Source organism: Monopterus albus, unplaced genomic scaffold, assembly GCF_001952655.1.
Source record: "Monopterus albus unplaced genomic scaffold, M_albus_1.0 scaffold162.1, whole genome shotgun sequence".
Classification (NCBI taxonomy): Eukaryota; Metazoa; Chordata; class Actinopteri; order Synbranchiformes; family Synbranchidae; genus Monopterus; species Monopterus albus.
In genome coordinates this window covers 482,057-506,238 of record NW_018128042.1, presented here as the reverse complement: position 1 = coordinate 506,238, position 24,182 = coordinate 482,057, and the positions used below count along the sequence as shown (strand labels likewise).

General features: G+C 44.4%; 1 protein-coding gene across 11 annotated transcripts in view; it reads left to right on the top strand.

Annotated features, from left to right (window-relative positions):
• Nucleotides 1-4,212: 4,212 nt before the first annotated feature.
• LOC109968786 (NACHT, LRR and PYD domains-containing protein 12-like) overlaps nucleotides 4,213-24,182 on the top strand; it is a 32,782-nt gene continuing 12,812 nt past the window's right edge. For 4 of the 11 annotated variants that reach the window (XR_002276175.1, XR_002276174.1, XR_002276176.1 and 1 more), the window contains exons 1-11: nucleotides 6,316-6,539; nucleotides 8,769-8,962; nucleotides 9,060-10,848; nucleotides 13,528-13,701; nucleotides 14,449-14,622; nucleotides 15,873-16,046; nucleotides 16,528-16,701; nucleotides 18,074-18,247; nucleotides 18,741-18,914; nucleotides 20,324-20,367; nucleotides 22,242-23,292. Coding sequence is in view for 5 of the 11 variants with exons in the window: in XM_020615298.1 (XP_020470954.1) it covers nucleotides 6,418-6,539; nucleotides 8,769-8,962; nucleotides 9,060-10,848; nucleotides 13,528-13,701; nucleotides 14,449-14,622; nucleotides 15,873-16,046; nucleotides 16,528-16,701; nucleotides 18,074-18,247; nucleotides 18,741-18,914; nucleotides 20,324-20,367; nucleotides 22,242-22,279 (3,231 nt within the window). In the remaining 6 variants the exon portion in view is untranslated. Of the gene's footprint in view, nucleotides 4,301-6,168; nucleotides 6,254-6,315; nucleotides 6,540-8,768; nucleotides 8,963-9,059; nucleotides 10,849-13,527; nucleotides 13,702-14,448; nucleotides 14,623-15,872; nucleotides 16,047-16,527; nucleotides 16,702-18,073; nucleotides 18,248-18,740; nucleotides 18,915-20,323; nucleotides 20,368-22,241; nucleotides 23,430-24,182 lie in introns of those variants that run through there. The other 7 variants (XR_002276178.1, XR_002276177.1, XM_020615298.1 and 4 more) reach the window with 6 other exon arrangements.

The following is a 24,182-nucleotide window of genomic DNA, read 5'->3' as shown; positions in this document are numbered from 1 at the left end:
GTGTCTTGCTCAAGGACACTTCGACATGTTGACTGGACAAGCCGGGAATCGAACCGCTAATCCTCCGGTTAGGAAACGACCTACTCTACCTCCTGAGCCACAGCCACCCCCAAATGGTGCAGAACTGAAATCAAGGAAGATCATCCTAACATACGTACTGCTGTTGTCCAGGTGTTTCAGGGTATGTAATAAAGCCAGAGCCATCGCATCGTCCACTGATCTGTTGGGGTTATAGGCAAACTGGAGGGGGTCTACAGTGTCTGGGACCATGTGGTTAATGTTTGTGAGGACCAGCTTCTCTAAGCACTTCATGGCAACTGATGTGAGCGCCACTGGCCTGAAGTCATTCAGGGTGGATGTGTCTGATGTCTTAGGGACCAGTATGATACTATACTGAACAATGAAATCAAGTTCACCACACAGTTTATGCATTCAGAGAAAAAAAAACATGTATTTTCCTGTCATTTCAGCTGCTGGCTGCATTCCAGATGTTGACTGTGGAGCTCAGTAGATGATGGGGAGTGGAGGAGTAGGGGCAGCATTGGAACAGGCAGGGCAGTAGTGGAGAGGTTCAGCTTCAGGGTTCCAGGGAAGCTGGTGGTGTGGCGAAGAGTCTCAGGAAACAGGATGATCAGGCGAGGGACAGGTGAGCAGCTCTTGAGCAGAGGCGGTCAGTCAGTAGTTATCAGCCGGTGAGTAACTTAATAAGTGGAACAGCATGTGTATAGCTTCTACACACTGGCGAGCAGGAGTAACAGGCAAGCAGCAGGTGTGTAGGCTCCTTAGTGGGAGAGCATGAAGTGGAGGACTTCCATACACCAGAGAACTGGACAATCAGGTAAATTGTGGATGAGGAGCTTACTCAGTGGGAACGTGTGATGGTTCTGTCTTACACACACACACACACACACACACACAGATAGTGATGGTCCTCTGACACCCGAGGCTCCGACTCATGAAGCAATTGTATCAAACCACTGTGCCGAAGTCTGTTTTGGTCACATGACTAGGGACGTTTGAAGCACTAGAGTGGCAGTTGAGTGCTTTGGAAGTCATATGAATCACCTGATTGGTTTGGTTTCTCATTTGAATCACTTTGTGGGATCGAGTGTGTTCAGGGACAGGATATCCCTGTTTAGTAACATTCAGGTTTTTCCAAGGCTGGGGAAATGGTCTGTGAAAGGAGAAACCACTTGAGTCCAAAAACTGTGGACAAACTATTATTTCTCAATAAAAACTCATAAACAGTTACACAAGCACACCCACTGCCCTGTTCTTCAAGTACACCCTCTTTACCAATGAACCCCAAACATACTTTGCCATCTCATTCTCAGTCCTGATCAGTCTGAATCTGGACCAGGAACTGTTTCACCAGTGGCTGTCACCAGTCATCATGGATCATCTGTCCTGCTTTGACTCTGTATCTTTGTACATTGACTCATATGTGGCTGTAGTCAAGTCAAAGTGTTTATTTGTCATATGCACAGTTAGGAAATGTGTTTCCTTGTACAATGAAATTCTTACTTTGCCATCCACATGAATGCCACAAAATACAAATGAAATATGAAATAGATGAATAAGTAACACAAAATCTGAGGCACTTTAAGGAGCAAATGCAGCGATATAATAAAAATATATAAGAATATAATAAAACAATGTATGCTACATGGGAGCAGCATGTGCAGCAGTCAACAGTCAATGTGCAATTATGCATGTGCAAACTGAGAATGTAAACAGTACAGGTCATCAGTACATGATGTATGTCCTGGTAATAAACTCCTGTAACATGACTCAGTATTTGTGCTAGTGGAGCTTTAAGGTCAATAAATGGCAGTGAGCTTCTCTCAGATCATCTGTTGGAGCTGTTTTCCTGACTCACCAAATTTGCACAAATGTCTCATTAGTTTTTCCTGTCAAACACTGTTTTTATGCACATCTTTGTGAGTGTTCAAATGGCTCGTTGTGTTGTATGTTATTTTGGACAGCAGGTGGACTAATGGTTGTGTAATGAATGAGATTCACGACTCGTTTTATTTCATCCCTGAGTCTGATCTCGGCGAATTTCTTCTGACATTGTCTGTGAGCTTATTCTTGTAGCCCGGGTAAAGTGGTTGCCACACGGGACACAATAACTGGGGTCCTTGCAGCGTTGATATCCAGCAATTATTTGGTAGTCAAATGTTTGTCAGGTGGTTCAGTCAGGCTGGAGACAGAGAGCTGTGTTGCAGCGCCTCCCAGTGGCCCAGGAGGACAAGGTGACAGGAGAGGAAGGATGACAGAGAGGAAACGGGAAAGAGCAGAGAAGAAGAGGGGAAATGGGGGAAACCAGCATGTGCTATATCCATCTAAATATTTATGATTTGAAAAACCTGTATCTGGGCTCTTTGCTTTTGGATTTGATGCACAGTTTGTTTGTGTGTGTGCTTTGATTTTGTATGTGCTTTGTCTCTAGGGGCCACCACATTGGCCTGATCAGAAGCTTCTCCATAAACATCCAGCACATGTGAAACATCCTGGTCTCTCCACTGCCCCCGTCGCTGTTGTTGCCTTCCTCCATGTTTACTGTTACTGGTCTGTGAGGGGCCGACGCCAAATGATGACGACAGGCCGTGTGTGCAGAGGAGGAGACATTAAAATGACCACATGGATTCTGATCTGACTGTTCTGACAGCTCTCGCACAGTCAGAGGTTGGAGAGGAATTGAGTCTAAGGAGTACATACGCAGGTGGCCCAGATCTGATCTGAGGAGATCTGGTCTGGTCTGTTCACACTGCTATGGACACACCAGGTCTGAGTCACTGCAGCTGAGATGGGTGAAATGAGGCAGGCAAAACAAGCGAGTTTGGGAAGTAGCTGTGATTTTAGTGAATATCAAAAATCATGAGCACACAAGTTGATGTTGTTGCAAATGTCAGTCGATGCACATCACAGTATCTGAGCTGGAGACCAGTTAAGAAGGCAAATAAGTCACAAATGAATCAAATTTTAACCTCAGCCAATGATCACATTTTGAATTAAATTGATAAACTAATTATGAGCAGAAAGCAATTAATGCACATAATGTCATCAGTGAACTTCAGCAATCAACCAGCAGATCATCAACAAGTGATCAACTATTAGTACAGTAGAATCAGCCCTCAGACAGAATGTGGATGTATCAGCAAAACATGGAATTAAGGCTGAATATAGGATTAAATGATACGAAATGTCAAGACAATAAAAAACAAAAATCCACATCAGTGAGGCCCTCCCCTGGACACTTGACACCACACAGCTGGTCAAGAAGGCCCAACAGCGGCTGTACTTGCTGAAGAGGTTTGGCATGTCGCCTAGGATCCTCAGCAACTTCTATAGCTGCCTTGTCGAGAGCATCCTGACCAGCTGTATCACCGTGTGGTATGGCAGCAGTACTGTTATGGACCGCAAACAACTGCAGAGAGTGGTAAAGACTGCTGAGAAGATCACCAGGACCCCACTGCCCTCTCTGCAGAGCATCTGCCACAGCAGAGTCACAGGAGAGCTGCCTCCATCCTCCATCCAAGGATCCCCAGCACTGACTGTTCACACCAGAGGTACAGAAGTGTGGAATGTAGGACTTCTAGACTAAAGAACTCTCTTTCCCATTACCATCACACCCCTAAACAGCTGAACTTCACCTGACATTTGTTTCCAGTTCACATATGTATAATTGCACATTCATTTCTGACTGTTGCACAGACAGCTGATGTAGCATATATTCTTATTATATTTTTCACCTGCTGCTGTTTTAAGAGCCTTTATTTTGTATTATTATTTATCTATTATATATTTAGACTTTATATTTTTTGGAATTCATTGTGTACACACAGTTTTCATTCCTTGTTGGGACTTTACATTGACTTGCATTCATTTCATGTAGACTTCCACTTGCCTAACACTGACCCTAACCTTAAACCATGTTGCCCCCCCACTAAAATTCAGTGATTGTAGCCGAGTCCACATAATGTGAGTTATACAAATGCACCCACAAACACATACTGTATGCACGCCGACGGAAACTTATTTCCTGTATATGGAGAGGTGCGGAGCCACACTGATCAGGTGACCCAGGTACCGAAAACGAAAGTGAACAGGGCAGCAGTTCAAACTCTATGTTGACACACACACACCCTTACGCTCGATATCAACCATGTGACTTCTTGTAAATAGAGAAGAAGGGAAGAGACGTGACTTCTTGTAAATAGAGAAGAAGGGAGGAGACGCAGACACTGAGTTCAGACTCCATGTTCAGTTGACAGCAGGAAGCTGAAGTCCGAGGCAGGTGAGTGAAAATCTTACACTTTCTTCTTCTTCTACTGGGGAAACCTGGTCTGATTAACAGAGACGGCATCCATCCCACTCATATCTAGAAATCTGGATAGTTTATTTTCCAATATAAATTGTGACAACCCAGAGTTGAGACCGGAAGCCAGATGCGCAGTCTTACTGGGGGGCCCGTTTCAAGAAGGAGGTTTAACAAACCCAGAGTTTCAACAAAACCTCCTTCTTGAAACGGGCCCCTGGTAAAACGTCTGTTCATGTTTTGTTTACACTGGTGGTGTTCGCTTCGTGAGTCTCCTGCACCCGCATCATCTTCTGGCTTTGTAACTCAACATAATTACAAATTTACAAATGAAGCAAGATTTTTCCACAACTACTGATTTTTATTTGAACCTCATTCATTTCAAACATTCAGGACATTTTAAACATTGTGCACAGCACAAGCTGAACACACAGTAACCATTTTGGTCTACACACCACAGCCCCATTGAACACAGACAAACCTATATTGATCTGTGGTTTTTGGCCACCGATTTTCAGCAGTTTGCGGTCATTGAAAATGTGTTCTGATATATGTTCTTCACACAACATGAGTATGAGCCTGAAAAAATAATTACCCGTATCTTTTTTAGATGAAAAGGGAAACGGGTTTGATTAACCCGAACAGCACACCAGGGTTAACCCTTATATAATGTAATCTAACAAAGGTAAAGGGCAAATGTAAACATCTGTTGATTATTAGAGTTGATTATTACATTGTTTTAGATGAAATTCTTTGATTATGTTGAGTTGCAAAGCCAGAAGATGATATGGGTAAATAACACCCGCGAACACAGGCAGTGTAAACAAAACATGAACAGAACACCAGTGTAACACGTAACACCAGGTTAAAGTCACCAGAAACGTTGTGTGTGTGTCAGGCCAGGCCGACCGGCAACACAACTGGACTGGACACAAATAGTTTTCATGTAAGGTCATCAGGAAGAAATCGCGTTTTTATGCGATTGGTGGAATTTCAGCCATCATCAAGGCTTTCCTACCAGGGATGTGGTATCTGGGATCCAACACTTTCATAAAGTGACGAAAACCAGCATCCTCGACAATTGAAACACGTTGCAAGTCAGTAACAATCATCTTAACGAGGCTCTCTGTTATGTCTCTGGCTCTTTGGGAATCATATAAAAGGAATTAAAGTTACCAAATTACAAAAAAAGGGAAATCAAAATGTTATAACAATTTAATCATCATGCAGCAAAAGTGCAGTTTATTTAATGGTTTATTTAGATATTTTATTCTAAGTCAAGATAGTTTGTTCATCTAAAAATGTATCATTTATACCCTGATATATACTGAATTTCTACTTCCATTAATAACATTCTAGAAACAAAACTCAGTATTTTCTGATACATACAGTACAAGCATATGAACCTTTAGTGATGAACATGGCTTCATCCAAGATTCACATAGCTCAGTTGCAGTTTGGGGTAGTTTAATAAAATAATGGTTCATTCAATTTTTAATCACTTATAACACATTAACTGTCACCTGTACCTGGATATTCTTTGCCTTTCATGAAACTCTCCCACAATGTCTTCTGATGGACAGCAGGTGGTGCAGGGGACATTGAGGCCTGCTGGTTGGCTTCATGGCAATGTTCAGCATCTTTGAAAGTGTCGGGGTGCATTGTTTTTAAATGCTTAAAAAGGGGGCTAGTGTTGCTGCTATGTGTTACCACTTTACAGCACACTTGGCATTACCTTTGGTCAAGGGTGAAAAATAGCACCACGCCTTCTGACTGAGTTCACAATGAGCAGCAGAGTAAGAATTCAGGTCTGACATCTGGCTGCTTCCTGTTCTTTCAATTTACAGAACTCAACATTTTGGTTCATCTGTGGACACAAAGTCCTGGCGGGCTGAACCAGAAACATTAAACCAGCCAAGACACCAGGCTCAGGTGGAGGCCGCCTGTTTTTATTACACTGTGTTAATGTGTGTGCGCTTCACTTCTTGTTCCCTCAGGCTGATGTGTGACTTTTGAACAGATGTGATGGTTGTGATTCTTGTGTTCAGAGTTCCCAGTCAGTGTTACTGGTTTAACTCTCAAACTGACTCCAGTCCATGATGGAGGAAGACCAGGACAGACCAGAGTCTCCAGGGTCCAACTGTCCCTCTATAAAGAGTGACAAGTCCAAAGAGCATCCTCTAAGCTTTGGTTGTGGACCTGGATCCTTGGAAACAAAGTAAGAGCCAGTTTCTGCTGTAAACTGACCTGAAGATGATTCAGTGTGGACATGTTATTCACATTAACAGCAGTAGGTGGGTAGATGTTTGTCTGAAGTCATAGTCTCATTGTGTTGGTCCTTATTTACTAAAGAGCTGCTCAGAGGCTTTGTTCAGATCAGATGTCAGAAACAAACCGGTGTTGTGTGGAAATCTGTTCCCACGTTGAGATGTGGTTCCCCTAACCTAGACCCCAGCCTTATCTTGACCACAACCACCGAGGGCAGGGGAATGCTAGAAGAGACACAATTGTAACAGGGGAAGCATCTCGACGGGGGGACAGATGTGGACAACAGACCGGTCTTTTCCTTCAACAGCTCAGTGTTATGAGCGGGTGAATATAGAAGATCTGTCCGGAGGCTGCAGTTAACAAAGTTACATGTCTGTGTTGGGTCAGAATCTCTCTGTTCTGCTTGCTCTGTTGTTCACGTGGCCTCAGGAGCTCATGTGTGCAGCCGCCTCCTAGGGTCCCAGTGCCTGTTGGCCGCCATCTTCAGCATCCGCCATCTTGTTTGCTCTGTCTGTTCTCTTACATACATGCACATAATGTGCACCTATCACACCTGTGGACAGTTCACCTTCTAGTAATGACGTCATCCTGTGCTGGTCCCACTCTGTAGCGCCGGCTGTCCACTGACTGCCTGGTGTATAATAAACGGTGTTACACAGCCTGTTACTGGTCGATGGTCGCTGTGGGTTTTGCTGAGACGTCATCTGAAAACAGCCTCTGTCATCAGCCGACTCTCAGATACCTTCCTTACCTTACTGTTCAACTGGTGTTATAATTAGAACTAGAGAAATGCATTTTCTAAAGAAAATGCATATGGATGCTGAGTGCTGAAAGATCGCCCTGAAAATGCTGAACATTTTGACACCTGAATGGTTTTTCTAGCTGAAAGTATGCTGAAGTAGTTAAGGGCCAAAAAACGTATGGAAGAATAATAAATAAACACCAGGAAAACATAGTATAGATGCTGAATCAGCATCCATACAACTAAATTTAAATGCTAATCATTTTCCCAGGTTTTCCATTTATTTAGTAATTTAATCAACATTCCAGACTGCAGTTAATAATTGTTAATGGCACTGATCTGAGCACATCCAGGTGGCTCCTACATGTTACTGGCTCAGTCATGGCTCAGTGTGAGGCTCAGTCACGGTGCCGACAAACACTTCTTCACTGACGGTTTCTACAAATCAGATGAGCTCGTCTGACATCTCAGTAAATCCTCTGTTAAACTGATCAGAACCTGAACCAGTTTCAGTAAATACACAGAAGCTGAGAGGAGTTTTCAACCAGCCCCTCATATTATAGTTTGTGAGCCTCAGACAGATGAATCTGCTTCATTTGCTCTTCTACCACTAATGTGGATTTGAAAGCACTTGGCCACTCAACAGAGCCATAATGAAGAGAATGGATTCATGGAGATGTGAACAGTCTTTGCACCAGTTCAGAGGAAATCCTCAGTTTGTCCTTTAGATCCGGCTCGACTGTGTCCAAATTTCACAGCGTGTCCAGCAAAACTCAAATCACCTCAGGGTCGACTGCTCATCAGGAATGTAGAATCATGTACTCTAGAGAACTCTCTGGGTTTTCCTGTCCTGGGGAGGTCCTCATGAGAGCCAGATTCATCAGAGGCTTTGATGGTTTCTCTGGCTGCACTTGACAAACTTTCAGTTTCTTGTTTTGACTGATGAAGGAATCATCACTTCTCGTTACTTCGTTTAGTAGTTGCTGCCATAATATGGATTCCTACAGTAGCTGAGTAGCAGCACTAACTCCATACAACACAACTGATGGTCTCAGATGCACAAAGTTACCTTGTGACAAGACACACCTGGTAAGTGAAATCTCTCCAGGCGTCTTCCTCATGAAGTTGGTTGTGATGTTGTCGAAGATGAGCAAAGCTGTCGTCAAGGCAACCACTGGCTGCTTTGAGGGACTGGAAACACCAAACACACTTTGTTGTTCACTACATGATGCCATATGTGTTGTGTCATAGTTTTGATGGCTTGAATTTCATTTTACAATGTGAACAGTACCAGAAACAAAGAAAAGCCACTAGATGAGACGGTGTCTGAACTTTTGACCGGTGCTGTAAATGTAGGGACGGAGCTGGATGCAGCTAGTGAGTTGAGGGTGGTTGACTGCTGATGTCTTGGTATAAAGACTGTGTTGATGTCCACAGAGGGAGGAAGAGGAGCCATGGCTCTGAGGAGCAGCAGCTATCCCGCTGTGGTCTGTGTCAGGACGTCACGAAGGACCCAGTCTCTACCAGCTGCGGACACTGGTTCTGCAGACAGTGCTTGACCTCATTCTGGGACCAGTCTGGCTCATCAGGGTGCTCCTACTGTCCCCAGTGTAGAAAAAGGTCCCGAACAAGTGAGACTGTGTTTCTTGTCTTAAGTTTTGACTGGGAACTTCACAATAGAGATTCTGTGTAAGACAAAGTCATGTTTAACTGTCTCTTGTCTTTCAGCCGATGGTCTGCAGGAGGTGTTGGATGAACATAAGATCAGTCTGAGGAGCAGATGTAAACATGTGACTGAAGGAACTGATGGAACAGGAAGTAAAACCCTCCTCACCAGGATCTACACTGAGCTCTACATCACAGAGGGACACAGTGAAGAGGTCAATACCCAACATGAGGTGATGCAGCTTGAGACCACTTCCAAGAAGAAGACCCTCCAGGACACTCCAATCAAGTGCCACCAGATCTTTAAAGCCCTCCCCGACCAACAGAGATGCATCAGAGCGGTTATGACGAGTGGTGTTGCTGGTGTTGGAAAAACCTTCTCGGTGCAGAAGTTTACTCTGGACTGGGCAAAGGGCTTGGAAAACCAAGATGTCAACCTGCTGGTTCTGCTATCATTCAGGGAGCTGAACCTGATTAAAGATGAGCAGCACAGTCTTCTTACACTGCTCCATGTTTTCCATCCAACCTTACAGAAGGTCACAGCAGAGGAGCTGGCTGTCTGTAAAGTTCTGTTCATCTTTGACGGCCTGGATGAAAGCACACTTTCGCTGGATTTCAGCAGCAAGCAGGTTGTGTCTGATGTGACCCAGAAGTCCTCGGTCAGCGTGCTGGTGACAAACCTCATCCAGGGGAACCTGCTTCCCTCGGCTTTCGTCTGGATCACTTCCCGACCCGCAGCGGCCAATCAGATCCCTCTGACATGTGTCGACAGGGTGACAGAAGTACGAGGCTTCACTGATGCCCAGAAGGATGAGTACTTCGGGAGGAGGTTCAGTGATAAAGAGCTGTCCAGCAGGATCATCTCCCACATCAAGGACTCCAGGAGCCTCCACATCATGTGTCAAGTCCCCGTCTTCTGCTGGATCACTGCTACAGTTCTGGAGCACATGTTGACTACAGAGCATAGAGGAGAGCTGCCCAAGACCCTGACTGACCTGTACTCACACTTCCTGCTGGTTCAGACTAAGAGGAAGAAGCATAAGTACAGTAAGGGACATGGGACAAGTTCACAGGAGCTGATGGAGGCTGACAGGGACGTTCTTCTGAAGCTGGGGAGGCTGGCATTTGAACATCTGGAGAAAGGAGACATCATGTTCTACCAAGAAGACCTGGAGCAGCATGGTCTGGATGTCTCAGAGGCGTCTGTGTACTCGGGACTTTGTACAGAGATCTTCAAAAGAGAGTGGATGATCTTCCAGAAATCAGTCTACTGCTTTGTTCATCTGAGTGTTCAAGAGTTTCTAGCTGCAGTCTACATGGTCCACTGTTACACCAACAGGAACATGGAGGAACTGGAGAGGTTTCTGGGGGAAGACTATAATGACTCTTCTCTGGATGTGGTGTTGAAGAGAGCTATGGAGAAATCTCTGAGAATTAAAAATGGCCACCTGGATCTGTTTGTCCGCTTCCTTCATGGCCTCTGTCTGGAGTCCAACCAGAGACTCTTAGGAGACCTGCTGGGTCAGACAGAGAACAGTCCAGAAACCATCCAGAGAGCCATTGACAACCTGAAGAAGATGAGCAGCGATAAAATCTTTCCTGACAGAAGCATCAACATCTTCCACTGTCTGATGGAGCTGAACGACCACTCAGTCCATTGGGAGATCCAAGAGTTCCTGAAGTCTGAAACCAGGTCGGAGCAGGAACTCTCTGAGATCCAGTGCTCAGCTCTGGCCTACATGCTGCAGATGTCAGAGGAGGTTCTGGATGAGCTGGACCTGAAGAAGTACAATACATCAATGGAGGGACGACGGAGACTGGTCCCAGCTGTGAGGAACTGCAGAAATGCTCGGTGAGTCCAAATGTGACCATCAGTATTATAAATCATCAAAAACCTGAAGCATCAGCGTAAAGACACACACTTTACACACATATACAAACACTTGACATGTTTTATTAAACTCGTGTTGAAGCTGCTGAGGGCAGTGCAGTGGCACGGTGCTTATCACTATCACTTCACAGCAAGAGGGTTCTGAGTTCGAGTCTCTTAAGACATGATGCATGGGTTCCGTCCTGGTACTCCGGCTTCCTTCCACAGTCCAAAGACATGCAGCTTAGGTTGAATGGTGACTCTAAATGCCCATAGGAGTGAGTGTGGGTGTGTGGTTGTCTGTCTCTGTTAGCCCTGTGATAGAATGGCGACCTGTCCAGGGTGTACCCCGCATCTCGCGTATTGTCAGCTGAGATTGGCTCCAGCCCCCCATGACCCTATTCAGGAATAAGTGGTATAGATAATGGATGGATGGAGGTGACAGAAGGCAGTTCACTCCAACAGGGAACATCTGTCCACATATGTTGCTGTGTTAGACAAGAGTCTGATGTAGAAGCAGAAGCCATGCTGCTGTCTTTGCCTCTCTCTCGGTCTGTCTTTCGACAGTGGTGCGGTGGGTAGAGCAGTCATAGTCGTAGAGCCCTCGGCTCCAAACATAATTTCGTTGTACGTGTCACAATGTTACAATGACGATAAAATAAAGCTTCAGCGGCTTCAGTTCAGCGGTGTCACTTTGATGATCATTGAGGTCAGAAAAGACAGGATGTGGTTGTGTTTCTACAGCACTGACTTCAGCCAGTTCACCTCCACATGATGACGACTATCAGACATGACGTTAGAATAATACAACCTTCTAATCTGCTGGTTATAGTGTTAACACTAGAACCGCCAAGAGGTCATTTTAACCTCTCTTGCCTATTAAAATGCATGTAACTCTGCTTGAATAAAAACCCTATGTCTCCCAGTCGATTACTTTTCCTAAAAGTGTGTTATACATCCTCTTATGCCTTTGGGGGATTCTGGAATGAGAGAGAGAGAGAGAGAGAGAGATTTGACCTCCATTACTCCTAATGCAAAAATGGTAAATAGACTGCACTTATATAGCCAGTCAGACACACAGCTTAAAACACGTTTAGGAGAGAGTGTAGTGATGAACCTGATGCAGCCTTACCTAGGTAAGGGGAGAAATGTCACTACAGACAACATTTTTACATCGCTCCACCTTGTTCATAAACTCCTAGTAAGGGACACCAGCCTGGTAGGCACTGTGAACAAAAACAGGCATTCACTCCCACCTTCTGTGCCTCAGAAAGCACCACTGCATGACATCAAAGTGATGAAGAGTGACAAGACAATACTTACAATATACCAGGGCAAGGTGAGCAAAAATGTGTGCATCCTCAGCACAATGCACCAGACGGTGAACGTGGAAAGTAACAGCCAGAAGGAAAAAGCCAGACACGGTGCACTATTATAACAAGACCAAGGTGGGAGTGGATGTCCTGGATAAAATGATCAGACAGTACTCCACAAGAGCTGCCACCCGCAGATGGCCAGTCATCGTCTTCTGTAACATTTTGGACCTGGCTGGCAGCAATGTATGCATTCTTTACTGGAGCTGCACAAAAGTAAAAATTGCTAGGCGCCACTTCCTTCTGCAGTTGTGTAAGAAATTACACAGCGACCACATGCAAATGAAAGAGGCAACTGAGACTGTGCCACTGCCCCTTTAAACAGTGGTAGAGCAGACTCAGTAGAAGCAAAGGCAGTGTACAGTCAAAATGCACTGCAATAAAAACAAAACTCAAATCGGGCGTCGTGCCGGCAACCTGTGTGTGGTCAGTGTACTGTCAATGTCTTCAGTGTTTGTACTGGTTGTGAGTAAGCTGTTTGGCAGAATGTGGAGCAGAATAGGCCTGTAGTTCCCACATGTTTTTATCCAAGGCTCTCTTTCTTTGTAAATATTTCTGAATTCATGTTCATTTCTCATGAAAGAAATGGACAGTTATTGTAATGTTCAGTGTTTATGAGCAATGTTAATGTTTTTATCTGTTTGACAGCTTTCTCATATTTTATTACATGTATTTTTCCATTTCATAGTTTAACTGAAGTGAATTCATAAAATTCTGATGTTATGTTATTTCATCCATTTTTACATGCTATTAAAAAAAAAAAAAAAAAAAAACTGACCAAATATTCCAGTAAGAGATTTCTAATGTGCAATTATAAAAATGACCTCACAGCAGTTTTAGGAGGTACTGCATTGCTGGAGTCAGTCTGTTTAATGGAAGATGAAAAGGAGCCGTGGCCACATGACACACATTAAAGATGTCCAACATATACACAGACAAATCACCTCAATAAATACAGTACAGTGCAGTTCTAACCTAACATGATGTTAGAGCCGAATGAAGGTTAAAATCCAGTTGACCAATCACAGCCCCCTGTAAATCAGAGTCTGACATTTCATCTGGACACTTCTGTCCAAAGTCTTGGGGTTTCATCATGTTGCTCAAGGACACTTTGACATGTGGACAGGAAGAGCTCAGGTTTCCAACCGCAGTCCTTGTGCTTAACAGCTGACCTACTGACCACCTGAGCTACAGCCAATCTCCTTTGAGAGTGAAATGAATCAAGGCTGGTTTTATTCCAAGTCTGAGATTTGATCCAATTTTAACTTGATATTTCCTGTCACAACAGACTTTCTGACTGTGGACTCTCAGAGACTCACTGTGAGGTCATGGCCTCAGCTCTGAAGTCCAAGCCCTCGCATCTGAGAAAACTGGACCTGGGCTACAACACACTGCAGGACTCAGGAGTGAAGCTGCTGTGTGCTGGACTGGAGAGCCCACACTGTTGTCTAGAGACTCTGAGGTCAGTTCAGGTGTTTCTATGTTTTATATCCACAGAAGTTTTCAATGTTCTTCTGTTCATTTGCTTTGCTGAGTCTTCAAACTGGATTGACGTTAATGAGAAAACAGTTGATTTATCTCCATCATGCTGTGACATGAAGTCACTGTTTCTAATGTTTGGTACATAAACACATTGATATAAAAATGAAAAGCAGCTTCAGAACAGTGTTTTACAGGAAATACACCAAATGAGCCATTGTGTTTGTTTGGGCGGTGAAAAGACATCGATCCAACCTCTGCAGCAAACACACATGAACAATGAGTCTTTCTTCACATGTTCATGTGCTGCTACTGTTTATTTCCTGAACTCAGACATTCAGACATGAAACAGTGGCAACAGTTAAGGCTCTGTTCTACTGGGAAAAGGTTTTGGATCCAAAATGTCGGCTGGTTTAATTCTTACACACTTGGCTGAGGTCAGCAGTGTTTTTGAATGAAGGAATGATTCATTGTTAATGACTCACTGGGCTTTTATTTTGCAAATCCAAAGCATTTCCTGTAGACTTTACCATGAATCAGTGTTGACATGAACAGGTGTGTGAATGTTGTGCTGACATCTGGATGATGTCTGTAGAAGGCTGGCATGATGATGATCCATAGGAACAGAAGGACAAAGTGGCTCTGCTCATTGGAGAGAAAAGCTCATTAATTAGGAAATATCTGATTGGATTATCAATGACTTCATCTACATGCTTTATTCTTTATTCAGACTGAGTCACTGCAGTCTGTCAGAGACCAGCTGTGCTTCTCTGGCCTCAGCTCTGGAGTCCAACCCCTCTCATCTGAGAGAACTGGACCTGAGTGACAACAAGCTGCAGGATCCAGGAGCGAAGAAGCTGTGTGGTTTTCTGGAGAGTCCACGCTGTCGACTGGAGACTCTGAGGTCAGACACCATGTTTTAGTTCTGTGCTGAGCTGAATCTGATGTGAAAGTTGTGCTGACAAATAGAGAACTGCAAAAACAAACTGGGCAGAGTCCCATACCTTGTGTACAAGATATGTCCTAGGCTTGACTATTTACTTTGCAAGATTAGTGGAGATATGCAAAAGGCATATGGATACCAAAGGAGGAGAACCCTAGAACTCAACTAACATTGAAGAGCTCAGGACCATCTCTCTCTGCTCAGCATCGAGTGCAAGATATTCTTTACCATTGCAGCCCAGCAGCTGACAGAATACCTCCTTAAAAGAACAGTACATCAACACTTGTGTACAAATTTGAGGATTTTTGGGAGTCCCAGGATGCGTTGAACACAATGGAATAGTAACACAGCTGATCAGGGCGACACATGAAAGCAAGAGAGACCTGGCAGTAGTGTGGTTGGACCTCACCAATGCATATGGCTCCGTACCTCATGTACATGTAGCTGCACTGGTTCAGTTCTAGTTTGGTTCAAAGGATCGCCACGCTTCCTACTGTCGTCCTCAGAAAGTTTATTTTCCCCTCTCTGTGTTTCGTTCGGACATTGTGAAAACTACAGAACAAAGTAACAATGAAGAATTTTAAACATGTCCAAGTAGAGGCACATTAACAACATTGATCACAAATGCAACATATATATAGGTTTACCGTTTGCACCTCTAGAATCACATGCAGTCTAACGTTAACTTTGGGGCTGTATGTCTCTCTCCTTCTTGTCCATGTTTTTTCTGTCCCATAATGCCACAGTGGTGCCCCTCACTCAACTCCAGTCACGTGGTTGACACATACTGAAATGTATAGAAGTGTAAGACTAAAATGTAAGGAAAAAAATGTATTTAAAACATTACGAGATATATGGACAAAACTGCTGACATAAGGCTGATATTCTACTGATCCACACTGAGGAGGTTCATGGGAAACTGTTGTCTTCTTCTGTGGTTTGGTCAGCTGTAAGTTTATTTTCTCTGACATATGTTTAGAACAATAACCAACCCACTGTGTAATCTATCAGACAATAACAAATACACAGTCACTGTCTGATGGCTCTGACTGGTTTTAACCTGCATCCTGCTGGTTCAGCTGTTTTGGAGTTTCCACTTTCTAAACTTCTACTTTCTAAACCTTCTTTAGCTCTGAACAGATGATGGAGCACTGAATGGTTTCAAGCAGGAACTTGGTCTTCTAACTTCACATGGTTTATTCTTTATTCAGACTGAATCGCTGCAGGTTGTCAGAGACCAGCTGTGCTTCTCTGGCCTCAGCTCTGAATTCCAACCCCTCCCATCTGAGAGAACTGGACCTGATTGGAAACCACCTGCAGGATCCAGGAGTGAAGCAGCTATGTGGTTTTCTGGAGAGTCCACACTGTCGACTGGAGACTCTAAGGTCAGACACCATGTTTTAGTTCTGTGCTGAGATAAATCTGATGTGAAAGTTGTGCTGACACCAAACTGCAGACATAAGGCTGATATTCTACTGATCCACACTGAGGAGCTTCATGGGAAACTGCTTTCTTCTTCTATGGTTTGGTCCAATTGGTGGTTTATTTTCTCTGACAAACGTTTAAAACAATAACCAACCCACTGTGTAACCTTTCAGACAATAACAAATACACAGTCTCTGTCTGATGGCTCCAACACTTTGATGATACTATTTCCTGTTTATCCTGATGTGTCCTTTACTGAAGCAGCAGCATGTTGTCATTAATATTAATGAGAGCTTGGTGTCACTTCTGGTATCTTTTAACCTGCGTCCTGTTGGGTTCAGCGCTTTGGAGTTTCCACTTTCTAAACCTTCTTCAGCTCTGAACAGATGATGGAGGCAGGAACTTGGTCTTCTAACGTCACATGGTTTATTCTTTATTCAGACTGAGGGGCTGCAGGTTGTCAGAGACCAGCTGTGCTTCTCTGGCCTCAGCTCTGAAGTCCAACCTCTCCCATCTGAGACAACTGGACCTGATTGGAAACGACCTGCAGGACCAAGGAGTGAAGCAGCTATGTGGTTTTCTGGAGAGTCCACACTGTCGACTGGAGAGTCTGAGGTGAGTTCACTGACTCTTACTGCTGTAGATATGAGAACTTTAACCTCCAACTGAACCTCATTTGAATGTTAGTTGTTTAATTCTGTGTTTTCATGTTTCTTCTATTATCAGCAGATGAAGAATTATTCCTTCAGGTTCAGTTCATTTCACTGAGTCGTGTTGTAGACAAACTCCCTCTATGATTCTGGAAACCTCAAACCAAGCCAAGTCTCCCTGGTTGCTGAACATTGTGTTGCAACACAGGAGGAAAACACAGCTCAGTTTTTTTCAGCTTAGTTTCTTCAGCAGAGCATCAGGAGCCACAAGCTCATATATAAAACCACCTGACACAGAAACCTTCTCCTATTGGCTGACAAATGTTAAGTGTCTGTACATAACATCTCCTTAACCTGTAGAATGCCTACTTCAGACCTTTGACCTTGTAAGGAGAAAAGACTCAGAGCCGTGACTCTGAGAGGGCAGAGGGCTCCTCTTGTCCCCCATCACATAGAGGTTCCTGCAGAAACCCAGAGCTCCCTGTCTCTGGATGCTGAGACCCTTCTGTGAGGCCCCACATTCTGCTGGTTCCAGCCAGACTTCTAGGACACACACAACACATGAGAATACAAGTCAACAGAAATACATGATTAACATGTGAATCCATCATAAATTGTCAGCATCTGACTTGGTTCACTGTCATGGTCGTCTTAAACAATGTGTGTTCACTAGTATTTCTCACAGTCGGGGAGAAACTGTTTCTCCAGAAACTGCAGAAAACGTCCAGCGGCTTTGACAAACAGTCAGTTAATATGAGGGACTTCTACTGGAACTGAGCGACTCCCATGTCCTTTAGAGTCAGGTCATCACATCTGGATCCTTCCAGGCCTATTAGTGAGTCTGGAGCTGAGCTTTCACCATGTGTAAGTCAGTCCAGTTGTAAATCAGTTCAAGTCAGACACTCGGCTCAGATCTGAGATCAGCTTGTTGTTGAGTGACAAGTCAGAGATCCTCCAGTTTTTACTGGCTCCTACTAAATGGATCAACATGGACATTAATGAAGCAGCAGAATAAATTTTGGCGATCTGAACATGAGTTGAGCAGCAGCAGACTGGACGTATTGATCACTGATTGATATTGATTGTTGTGACCCAGTGAAATAACAGCTGGAACATTCTGACGTTTACACCTGGTTCCTCACAAACTACCTGATTGATAATGGAGCTCCTGATTAACAGCTCTGAGCTCAGTGAGCTGCAGATATTGATCTGATCAGAAACAGTAGAACAACAGAAGGACAAGGTAGTGCTGCTCATTGGAGAGAAAAACTCATTGATTAGGACATATCTGATTGGATTATCAATGACTTCATCTACATGTTTTTTTCTTTATTCAGACTGGGTCACTGCAGTTTGTCAGAGACCAGCTGTGCTTCTCTGGCCTCAGCTCTGAAGTCCAACCCCTCCCATCTGAAACAACTGGACCTGATTGGAAACGAATTGCAGGATCCAGGAGTGAAGAAACTGTGTGGTTTTCTGGAGAGTCCACACTGTCGACTGGAGACTCTAAGGTCAGACACCATGTTTTAGTTCTGTGCTGAGATAAATCTGATGTGAAAGTTGTGCTGACACCAAACTGCAGACATAAGGCTGATATTCTACTGATCCACACTGAGGAGCTTCATGGGAAACTGCTTTCTTCTTCTATGGTTTGGTCCAATTGGTGGTTTATTTTCTCTGACAAACGTTTAAAACAATAACCAACCCACTGTGTAACCTTTCAGACAATAACAAATACACAGTCTCTGTCTGATGGCTCCAACACTTTGATGATACTATTTCCTGTTTATCCTGATGTGTCCTTTACTGAAGCAGCAGCATGTTGTCATTAATATTAATGAGAGCTCGGTGTCACTTCCTGTTTTAACCTGCGTCCTGTTGGGTTCAGCGCTTTGGAGTTTCCACTTTCTAAACCTTCTTCAGCTCTGAACAGATGATGGAGCACTGAATGGTTTCAGGCAGGAACTTGCTCTTCTAACGTCACATGGTTTATTCTTTATTCAGACTGAGGGGCTGCAGGTTGTCAGAGACCAGCTGTGCTTCTCTGGCCTCAGCTCTGAAGTCCAACCCCTCCCATCTGAGACAACTGGACCTGAGCTGGAACGACCTGCAGAATCCAGATGTGAAGAAGCTGTGTGATCTAGTGCAGAGTATAGACTGTCGACTGGAGAGTCTGAGGTGAGTAGATGGTTGCATTCAGTCCCTGCTGCCTCAGCAGTATTGTACTAAACCCAGTCAGTATCAAAGCAAAGAGCCAGTGTTTCCTGTAAACGTCCAACCTTCTCAGTGGCTGATTTCCTCAGTGAAAACAACCAAACTCTGACATAACACACATGTAATGATGTGGAATGAAAGCAAAGTGCTGCCACAGTCTGCTATTTGAGGGGAGCTCTTCTTCCCAGGGTGAGATGGAGGTTCGACCAGGACTGGAATTCTCAGTTCAAACACTTTAATCCCAGCTTGGATCCACTGGTCCTGATTCAGGAGAAGACATGGATAGTGGACAGACTCTGCTGTCCTCCTCTTATGTCTTTATCCAGCCTACACAGTAGTTGTGTGAGCAGAACACATCCCACTCTGAGCACATGTCCACAATGAGACAACAGGTAGAAGACTCTGGTCTCTGGAACCTGGGCCCTGTCATTTCTCCATGGCTGATACATCTGGAAGAGCTAAGAGCTGTTGTTTGGCGACCTAGGATTCATGTGCACACACTTAGAAGTCAGACAGAACATGTGTTGTGTGATGAATGTGTGACGTGATGACTTTGAAAGCACATCCCATGCTGATCTGACCCAATAACACCATGTGTCCTATGTGAGACTGTGTAAGTGGACATATTGAGCTGTGACAGCAGCTATGCACACTCTTAGCTCCATGAAGGAGGCAGCTCGATGCTTCTCCAGCAGTCTGAAGGAGTTCACACATGTGCTGAGCACTTGTCGGTTGCTCGTCCTTCACTCTGTGCCCCGACTCAGCCCTTACTGTGTCATCTGGAAGAGCTAAGAGCTGTTGTTTGGCGACCTAGGATTAAGGCCAGGTTACCTAATACAGCCTCCTCAGTGAAACGGGCTTCACAGAGACTGGACATGTGCTTTGGCTCACCGGCTTGTTCCACATGTGGCCAGCAGTGTGCACAGCTGGCATCAAGGCAAACAGTGACACCATGAGCCCTGTTCTGCTGTAACATGGGTTTGCTTCCTACATCATTCGACATGTGTTGTTTCATGTTGCTGATGTTTTCAGTCGGAGTCTCCAGTGTAGAAACTCAGAGAAACAAGCAGCTAATGAGAAGGTCCAAACTTTAGACTGGTGCCGTATGTGCACATCTACTCAGTGAAGGCTCAAATAAACAGGATGTGTAGCAGCTGGAATATCAGGACACTGATGGTCAAATCCTGAACGTCACACAGAGGAAGTGAAGCCACAGTTATCTGTTTGAGCTGCTGATCAGGCTTATTGATAGAGAATCAGTTCATGTTCAGCTGCTGGGACTGATGATCTGGATCATCACTGTCAGGTTTAATAAGGCTCAGACACAAGCTGGTTAATTCCTCTCACTCTAACTGCTCTCTTTCTCCCTATAGGTACGACTATGACCGTGAGGTTACATCTCTCAGAGACAAATCATGTGAGTAGTGACACAGTGTCTCCTCTTCATCAAACCATCAGCAATAAAATCTGATCTTAAAATGAGCCTGAGCTCATTTCATCCCACCAATTTGTATCAGTGACATTTGTATGTGACCTCTGGAAACCAGCTGCGCTCATTTCTTAAAGTACTACAGGTTGTGTTTGGTTCCAGGGGTCCACAGATCCTTTAAGTCCATCAGGTCCAGAATCTGCTTCTCAAACTTAAGGCCTCAGAATCTTGAAGGTTCTTCATGTGAGTGCTGAAAGGTTGAGACTCAGGAGAAATCCCACGGTACTTCTGATGCAACGCTGCACTCGACTGCTTCAGCCTGGTCACATGGATCTGTGCGACTCTGAGACTCCCCACTAGTTGGTCAGAGCTGAAGAAGCTTCTGGGATGAAAGCTGAAACCTCTTCAAGGCTTGGAACTAGTCCAGGGTCCACCTCTAGCCCTTTGGATCCACCATGACCTGGCTGACTGAGGGTCTCCACAGACACAGTTTTTGTCAGTCAGGCCAGTATCCAGCCACCCTGTAGCCCCGCCCTGTGTGAGCCGGCCTCTCACAGCGTTATGTTATGGAGGTGTATGTGTGGGTCGGGTGCATGGTGAAGAGGCTGGTAGTGATGTGTCCCGGAAACTCTCAGTGGTCACGGTGTGAAGGTAAATCCACAATGGTGCCAGGGAAGAGTGGAGGTTGGAGCAGAGAGAGCGTTTGTCCGCAGTGAGACTCTTCCTCCAGGGACCACCTCTTTTTGTCCCTCACAGACCTCCGACCCCATAGATCCTATTAGAGCGGCTTCAGCTTAGCAACCCGACACACTGACTGGTTTCTGGCTTGTGGCTGCAGACATAACTCTGACCCCTTCACTGTCTGGCACTTTATTGTGTTATAGGTTTAATGTGAAATGGATCAAACTGCCATTTTTACATCGACACTAAATAACTCTCAACCATAAAGTGAAACATGTTTTTAAAAACATTTGATGATTCATTGAAAACCACAGACTGAGGTCTCTGTCCGAGCCTTTGCTGTGTCTCCAAACTGTGCTCAGCTGCTTCCTGTTTGCTTCGTCCTCATTGACGCATGTCTAGAACCAGACTGGATCCACCTGTGGCAAACTGGGCCAACTGGACAGAGTTTAGAAAGACACACACCAGGCTCTGCTCATCGCCTGTTAACACTGTCCCTACAGAGTTTAGCAGTGGGGACAGCGTCCTGCTGTGGAGGGGCTTCTCAGCAGCAGGGACAGGGAAACTGGTCAGAACTGAGGGAAGGATGAGTGCAGCTGGACACAGAGAGATCCTGGAAGAAAATCTGAGACCAGGCCGACGGTTCACCTTTCAGCACCGCAGTGACCTGAAGCAAACAGCCCAGACACACGTTCTGAAGCCACTGGAACAGAAATCAACCTGTTGTGACAAGAAACCACAGACAGAGACTTGCACCACAGACCTGCACTTGGTTGAACAAGGACAAAAACCCTGATCAACCAACTCCTCAGTGAGGAGAAGAAACACAATGGCAGCAGAACAGCTGAACCAATCAGAAGATGGTAAACCTTCAGACCAGTTGACCTGCCAGTTGGTCTCTTACTGGGTCCAGTCCAAGTGTCCTTGTCCTCTCTGAGCATGTGGACGGCTGAACATGTGGCTGTGACTCCATGAACTTGACTGTGCTGCTGGAATCAGTGGTGGAAAGTCACAGAGTCCAGTCCTGGACTCACAGGAAATGCAGTCTGAGCTACTGCTACTTGACATGACTGCATTTATCTGACAGCAGGACTCACTGGTTCCTTTTCCCATTCACAGCAATAACGCAACATCTCACCAACAGATCAATACTGATGTGTTCTTGTCTTGTTCCTCTTCAGCTCTGTTTCTCAGTGATGACTCATGGTATCCCAACTGAACAGAAGCTAGAGTCTGTCTGGACGCACTTTATGGGCACAGAGTCTGGGCCAGTTCTACGTCAGCTGCTGGAGAAACTCCTAATCAGTCTGAATCTGGACCAGAAACTGTTTCACCAATCATCGTGGGTCATCTGTCCTGCTTTGACTCTGTGTCTTGTCTCACATTTACTGGTGTGTTGTGAAAACTCCAACCTGGGCCAGTATAAGCTCTCACCAGATAGAATTTCCTTATCTTTTGAAAAAACAGTCTCCTCAGTCTGAAACAAGGAGTAGGATTTATTGCAAAAGGTCAATATCTCCATTTCTGGTTCATGAAGCAGAACAGTTTACAGAGCTCCTGCAGTAGTCACCCCTTCAGAAGCTGTAAAACAAAAATAATGAGCACAAAGTGACAGGCGACATATCACTGTCATACAGGTGTCCTACTCATTAAAATGTGATACATAAACACATTAACCTGTCACAGGATGACATCTTGAAAACATTGAATTTACATTAGACTCTTTTCTATCTCTCCCTCTCTGAGGTGCAACAGGTGTCCTCATGCTGTCTTTTAATCTGGGCTGCAAATTGGGCAGCCATCCAACTAACAGAGTAGTAAACCCCCTCAGGTTACTCTAGGACAAGGTTGGGCAATAAATTTTTACAAGGGGCCACATGAGAAACCTGAACTGTGTTGGAGGGCCGAACCAGCAATAACTTTAACTTAATTCTGCTCAATATTTATTATCTCCTGTAACCCGCCTAGAAAGGGTTAACGTTTTATTTTAATAATTTCTGAGCAATATTTATCTTTTATTTTACGTTTATATGTATTTTGGGTTTTATTTTGAAAAAACGGGATGTTATTTTGACGAAACAGGATGTAGCGTGCTAAAATACGTCAGTTAGCTTCACTTCACAAATTAACTGTTGGTGCACAGTTTTTTCTCTCCATGTGGATAAAAGAAAAACGAGGAAAAAGGTATGAAAAACTTCTGCGGTGGTTAGCTGGCTCACCTGTTCTCAGTGGGTAGGTGTATGGAAATACCATGGGTTGGTCATTTTAGCTGCAATTAAGGTGAATGAAGGGAATTTTGTCAATTTTATGTTTGTTTCGAAGAATGTATACTTCTTGTTAGGTATTTTTAGTCAGATAGATATTGGATAGATACTTTATGTATTAGAAATGTTTAGTGGAGATAGGATGTCTAGTTAGACTGTTAAATGCTTAGTCATGCATATGAGTTTCTACAGGGTACAAGATGAAGCAGAAGCAGTGAGTAATGCTGAGTTATGTTGTGTCCTGTCTACTATGTTGTCTCTCTGTTCTGGTTTTAAAGAAAAGCTGTGAGAGATCATGTGAGAATCACCAGGTAAAATATTTTATAACAGTCAAGGGTTGTGCTGTTTTGCTGCAGTGTGTGTTTTGTGAGTCATAGACCTGTTAATTTCCTATGTTTAATGTCATGGCATGTCACTAGAGGTCATGTGAGAATGTTTTTAGCTACACACCACTTAATCAACAGACACACACACATGTTGATTTGCTTCATGTTTTGACTACTGCTATGACCAGCTGCAAAGCTGGTAACAGAGACGTCCCGGTTGACGTTTCTGTGTAGTATGGGGCTAGCCCAACCGAGGGGATATAATGTATAGGCCTGGTGGGTTCAGGGTCTTTCATCTTACATCTGCCTGCGAGCAGTTTGGAGGTGCAAGATACCTGAGCGTGTAATGTTAATTTTACCTGTGATCCTTTGAATAAATCAGCACTGTTTTGAAGTTACTTGGACTGGCTCGTCTCTCAGAGTTAGCAATGGTAACAAGAACCATATCTTACATACTGAAAAGCATTTATGTGATTGAGTCTGCAGTCCCCATGTCGAGGTGTCCTTGTGGGACTAGTTTTTTTTTTTCTCG